Source organism: Octodon degus, unplaced genomic scaffold, assembly GCF_000260255.1.
Source record: "Octodon degus isolate 3935 unplaced genomic scaffold, OctDeg1.0 scaffold00033, whole genome shotgun sequence".
Classification (NCBI taxonomy): Eukaryota; Metazoa; Chordata; class Mammalia; order Rodentia; family Octodontidae; genus Octodon; species Octodon degus.
In genome coordinates, this window is record NW_004524609.1 from 4,667,816 (window position 1) to 4,673,981 (window position 6,166).

General features: G+C 46.8%; 1 protein-coding gene across 1 annotated transcript in view; it reads right to left on the reverse strand.

The window, feature by feature from the left end:
• Nucleotides 1-6: 6 nt before the first annotated feature.
• Nol11 (nucleolar protein 11) overlaps nt 7-6,166 on the reverse strand; it is a 36,621-nt gene continuing 30,461 nt past the window's right edge. The window contains exons 9-16 of the mRNA XM_023714119.1: nt 5,677-5,696; nt 5,201-5,382; nt 4,979-5,104; nt 4,613-4,834; nt 3,570-3,648; nt 3,043-3,135; nt 539-646; nt 7-203 (exon numbers count right to left, since the gene is read on the reverse strand). Of these exons, the coding sequence (XP_023569887.1) occupies nt 87-203; nt 539-646; nt 3,043-3,135; nt 3,570-3,648; nt 4,613-4,834; nt 4,979-5,104; nt 5,201-5,382; nt 5,677-5,696 (947 nt within the window). The 3' untranslated portion in view covers nt 7-86. The remainder of the gene's footprint in view (nt 204-538; nt 647-3,042; nt 3,136-3,569; nt 3,649-4,612; nt 4,835-4,978; nt 5,105-5,200; nt 5,383-5,676; nt 5,697-6,166) is intronic.

The following is a 6,166-nucleotide window of genomic DNA, read 5'->3' on the forward strand; positions in this document are numbered from 1 at the left end:
ACAAACAAAACCGTTCTTGCCTGGATGAAGGGGAGGATTTCACATAAAAACCTCATAAAATGTCTCTGAAGGAAATCCTGGTACTGTCAGAATAGTTCTAGCACTTCAATTGAATATAATCCTCCATTGTTCTTTTCTTGATTTAGTTTCCGTAGCTCCCGAAAACTTACTTCAATCTTGTTGAGCTCAGAATAAACACTTATCTGAAGAGAAAAAAGAAGTTTCAGAGTAAGTTTTACCCCAATCTCTGCACATAAATATGTTTTCCATAATTACTTTTTTTTTTGGTGGCGGAACCGGGGATTGAACTCAGGACCCTGCGCTTGCCAGGCAAGTGCTTATTCTACTGAGCCATCTCCCCGGCCCCATACTTATGACTTCTCAATGAACAATTTTCTTGGGGTGCTAGGGACTGATCCTCAACCTTGAGCATGTTAATACTCTAACCCCTGAGCATACCCACAGGCCCTTCAGACACAAAAACAAGACTTGTAATGTAGAGGCAGATAAAATCAGGAAGTATTAAACAATCACAAACCTGAGATTTCACAAACCTATAAAGGTTTATCAGTAGCCTTTTTGCTTCTGGTATCATTAAGACAACAGTAAAGTTAGCATCCAGAAGTAGACATATCCAATCCATAATCTGAAGAGAAACAAAAAGGAGAAAGTTAAGACTTAAGTTTAGGGGCAGGGGATATACATAGCTCAGTGGCACAGCACCTGCCCGGCAAGCACGAGGTCGTGAGTTCAATTCCTGGAGCCGTCTTACCCCCTCAGCCCCCGACTAAGTTTAAACCAGGCGAGGTGGCAGCAGCGCGGCAGTGCTGCACACTTATGAGCCAGTACTTGACGAGAGGCTGAGGCGGGAGGATCCACAAGTGTGGGCCAGCCTGGGCTACACAGTTCAAGGCCTGCCTGAACTATACAGCTAGAAAAACCATAAGCTTAATTTTAGGATAATTTATGTCACAAAGCCCAAAATTCTAACAAACTGTTACCTGAAACACTTTATTCATCAAAGTATGAATAATTTAGAGGCGAATTTCTGAAAACTTTTTGCTTTTATACTTGTTGTAAGCAAAGGTGTATCTTCTTTAAGGATTAATCTGCAACAGGAAAGCTGGAATGACATTTAATGTGCTCCTGCCAGCTTGAACCGCCACTGCTGGCTCATGCAGGACTCTCCCACCGGCAGCCGCACCACGGCCACTCTGCACCAATGAATCGAACCACTTTTATGGGTCTTTTTTTACTAATAAAATGAATAAAAGCCACCATGGGCCACTGCGAATATGTTAATCAAAGGGAGAATTAGTAGTGATCCTTTTTTATGTTTCATTTTTAATTTTTTGCCTTTTTCAGACAGGGTCTTGCTATGCAGTCCGGACTTGTCTCAACTGCACACTGACCCTCCTGCCTCAGCCTCCTGAGTGCTAGAGGCCACAAGTGACTGCCACCATGCCCGGCCTGTCTTGGTCTTTTTATTTTGAACAATTTTCAAAATAGTTCTCTGTAGCTATAAAAGAACCCACTCATCATCTACCTTGAGAGATATACGCTACATGCCAATGATGGGCTGTACACTGCACATGAGACGTTTGTAAAAGGAGCCCAAGCTGCTCCTGGTGGTCACCCCGCAATCCAGCACCAAGGAGGGCCGGCGGGTAGCGAGCCAAGCTAGGGCAGCCTAGGAAGACCCAGTGTTACAGAGTAGGACACAGAAAATGAGACCAGGCATGTACCAAGGAAGGACAAGATAGCTCCTTTTACAATTATTTACACATTTGTTTTGGTACCCGGATCGAACTCACGACTTTGTGCCTGGTAGGCAGGTGCTGTGCTGCTGAGCTGCATCTCTGGCCATTTATAATTTTAGAGTGGAAGGAACATTAGTCATGACATGACTTAAGCCACCAAGGAAAAGCTTAATACATTGCAATAGTATAAAAATTTGTCTATTATCAAAAAGTCAAAAGCTATACTGAAGAGAATAAAAAGATAAATCATAGAGAAAAAGAACTCTAATATACTTGATAAAGACTAATTTCCTTAATATACGAAAAATGTTTTAAATGCCAAAATGCAGGAAGTACAACAGAAGAATGAACAAACCACCTGACTCAGTAGCTTTCAGGACACGTAAAATAGGGTAACACTTGCTAGCCATGTGGCAGAGTAAGAAGCGTGTGGCAGTGCGGCCCGTCAGCCCTCAGGAAGCTGGCGCGGCCCTCTGAGAGCTAAGAATGCGCGGAGCCCCTCCTTCAGGAGCTTCAGCTGTGCGCAGGCCAGCAGCGGCTCTCTCCTACACACACAGACATGGTGCTGGTCCTGCTGGGCCCCTCGGGAGACAGGCAGAGCACGGCACACCTGACTCGAGCCCAGGCTACGCAGTGGGACACACAGACATGGTGCTGGTCCTGCTGGGCCCCTCGGGAGACAGGCAGAGCACGGCACACCTGACTCGAGCCCAGGCTACGCAGTGGGACACACAGACATGGTGCTGGTCCTGCTGGGCCCCTCGGGAGACAGGCAGAGCACGGCACACCTGACTCGAGCCCAGGCTACGCAGTGGGACGCTGTCTCAAAAGGCTGTCTGTACAGATACCCACTCAAGATTTGTGTAGTCCAGGCTGGCCTCAAACTTGTAGTAATTTTTCTGCCTCAGCCCTCTGGGCTAGAATTCCTGTATAGCTTCTGGCATTACAGGACTATGTCACCACACCTGGCCTGTACTTTCTATTAAGAGATTAAGAGACCGCGGTGGACAGCCTATTACTGGTATAAATCCCCTTTTTCCTCTCCAAACAAGGCTAGGGACATTCTTGCAAAGGGTCATAATGAAGTCAGAATTTAAACTATAATGTGGAACTACGAATCTAGGACCTTCTACTGAACAAAGAGCCCTCTATTTAACCCGCCAATGGTCTGTGACAATGGGGAAAAGTCACATGGTCTCCTCAAGGAAGGGAGAGGAGAAATCAGCTCCTGATTCCAGGTGCCGACCATGCATCGTGCTTGTGTGAGGAGCTCTGAGCTGACCTGGCTCAGGGTCGGAGGGTGCGTTCCAGGAAGAGTCATGGGAGCGTTCTCGCTGCACTTGAGATAGAGGAAGTACAGATACTGCAGAAAGAGCTAGAAGGGGAAAAAGTCCATTTACTATTTTGGTAGAATACGTTTCTCTATATATAAATCAAATACAGTTACTGGAAAGAAATTTCTGAGGTTGTTCAATTTAACCATCAAATAAGCCACACATCCAGGGGCACAGAAACAAAGTCTCCACCAACAGTGTGGAGCTCGTCTGGCTGGATGAGCAGTTTACTCTACGCATGAACAACAGAATTTTCCTCCCTGCAGCAGTTTCTAGTGTTGACTCATCCACAACTTAGGTGGCTTACCCCGGGCTGCAGCAGCTGCCACCCCAGCCACTGCAGACCCCGAGGCCTGGCTTTCACTGTGAGGCGGGGCAAGGCCGAGCCCGTGTGAGGATCTGGCAAGGCTCAGAACGCCTGACAGCCGGGCACAGTGAAGCTGCAGAGTTTCAACAGGACTTCAGGAACACTTACTGTGGTATGCTGGGCCGGGATATCCTTCAAGTGAGGCAGAAGAAATGTCTCACTGTATGCTGAACAAAGAATGCCATTTCTATTTGGGACTAAAGGAAAATATTGTACTTCAATAAGTAAAAATAAAGCTGTGCGCTACTGTGTGTGCTTGTGCTCCCAGCGCCTAGGGAGGCTGAGGCAGAAGGACCACAAAGTTTGAGGCCAGCCCAGATGACTCAGTGACAGATATTACAAAATAAAAAGCGCTGGGAACAGTGTTCAGCGGCCCAGGGTCCCTGGGTTTGACCCATACATAATACCCGAGGTGTAAAAGAAATAAAATTGTATGCTGTTCCACTGAGAGCAGGAGTCATCTCCTCCGAGTTTAGACAGAAGCGCTGCCGTGTAGCTCACTGCACACCTCTAACCCGTCTGCATCCATCCGGCAGACCCTGGTATTATAAATACAGTAATGACGGTGATCTTCCTGCCTCAGCCTCCCGAGTGCTGGGGCTGCAGGAGTATCCCAACATGCTCAGCTAGAATGCTGCCTTTTAGATGGGAGAGAGCTTTGACTTCTAAACTAAACACCAGAGAGAGAGAGAGAGAGAGAGAGAGAGAGAGAGAGAGAGAGAGTCTCACTCACTCACTCTAGTTCACTATCACTTTGAACTCACTGTGCAAACCAGGTTGGCCTCGAACTTGAGGCCCCATGCCTCAGCCTTCCCAGTGCTGGGATTACAGGCATATGTAACCAAACCCAAGTTAAAAACTAAATTTAAGGGGCCGGGGAGATGGCTCAGTGGAATAAGCGCTTCCTTGGCAAGTGCAAGGGCCTGAGTTTAATCCCTGGTTCCGCAAAACAAAACAACCACCCCCCCCAATTTAACTAAGAAAATAAATTTAAACAAATCATTCCAATGTACAATTGAACACATTCCATTTTTGAGCAGCAGCTAGAAAAATGAAAGAAAAAATGCCCTTCAGCTGTCTAACAGCTCCTGGAATTGCGAGGCACTGGACTGCACGCCCAGGCCTGGGCAGGGAACCAGCTCAAAGGATACAGCAGGGCTGCCCTCTGGGGCGTCACTGGGCATGGCGTGGGTGCCGCTGCCGGCTCCTGGGGCTTCTCATTTAACTCCCGATTGCAGCTGCTGTCTTCAGGACTGAAGCCATTTCGGAGAATTCCGGATTGTTCTTCCATTTTCTCATCTTGTTCAGTATTACTATAATCAAAAACTGACTCCATATTGATATTAATTCCTTGAAGACTGTCATCACCAATGCTATGATGTTAATTGAAAGCCACAGGTTAATTCTTATTCTCTGAACTTTTTGTGGAAAATTCATTTTCCTAGCGCTCAAGATTTTAGGAATCAATTTGAAGACTTAAAATGCAGTGAAGGAGGAAGACCTTGACTCCAACCTACCTCAAGAAAGTCTTTAAGCAGGCACAGGTGACAGACTCGGGAACGTCCGGGAACCGCTGCAGGCACAGCTGCAGCACCTGGACATCCGCTCTCTCTAAGGCAGCGTCCATTAAGCCAGGGCACAAGCTAGGAAAGACACGCGGACGAGTCTTACACTAATGAAGACGTCAACTGTACAAACAAGGGTCCCCCTGCCCCCAGGTTTGGGCTCAGGGCACCGACCTGTAGGAGAGCGCGTGAGTCTGGAGGAGCTGCATCAGGCAGTTCCGGGGATAGAACGCGGGCTCGGCTTTAGCTCTTCCCAGGAGTCCTGCTGTGATGTTCCCAATTAGGTTATGACAGTCAGGTGTCCACTTAGCCAAAAACTTACGGAGCTCCACCTCAATGTGTTTCTCTGAGCCACTCTGAAGGGCAGAATTGAAGAATTCAGTCTGGCACGTTAGTTAATACATGTCACTCTGAATATAGTTTCCTCACACATTTTCTCAAATCACAGCACAAATGCACTCCTGTGAACTGAGTTGATGATCTTGCGCTAATCTGTTAAGAAAAACCTGCAAAGGGGAAAAAAATTCAAGGGTTCAGAAACCCTGATGTTTCTGGAGGGGAGCGCAATGCTGAAGCTCGGACCCGGGCTGCTCCACAACCAAGCTCGCCCCAGAAGCCCTTCTATTCTGAGAAAGGGTCTTGCTACCTACCGGGGCTGCCATCCAGGTAGCTGGGATTACAAGTGCACAGCACCATTCTTGGATGAAACCTAGTCTCATTATCCTCTAAGTAAAATGAGTAATACTATAGTCCTGCCCTGATTGACATTTTATTTGTATATGAATATTCACTCAACAGTATTTAGAAATTAGCACCTAGAAATTCAAATCTTTAGAAAGCTAAATTACAGAACAGCCATGGTGCTGCATGCCTGCAATCCTGGCACTTGGTAAACTGAGGCAGGAGGATTGTCTAGTCTGGGGTCAGCCTGAACTACACAGTGAGATCCTGTCTCACTTCCCTCAAAAGAAAGCTAAATACAGTCAATATAAAGATCAATACTGACCTCAGGAAACAATTGTGAGGGTCAAAACAGTCAAAGTTTTGGACAACTCTACAACTTCAAACTATAATACAAGCTGAGCGTGGTGGTGTACAAGTATAATTCTAGCACTCAGGAGGCTAAGGCAGGAGGACCAC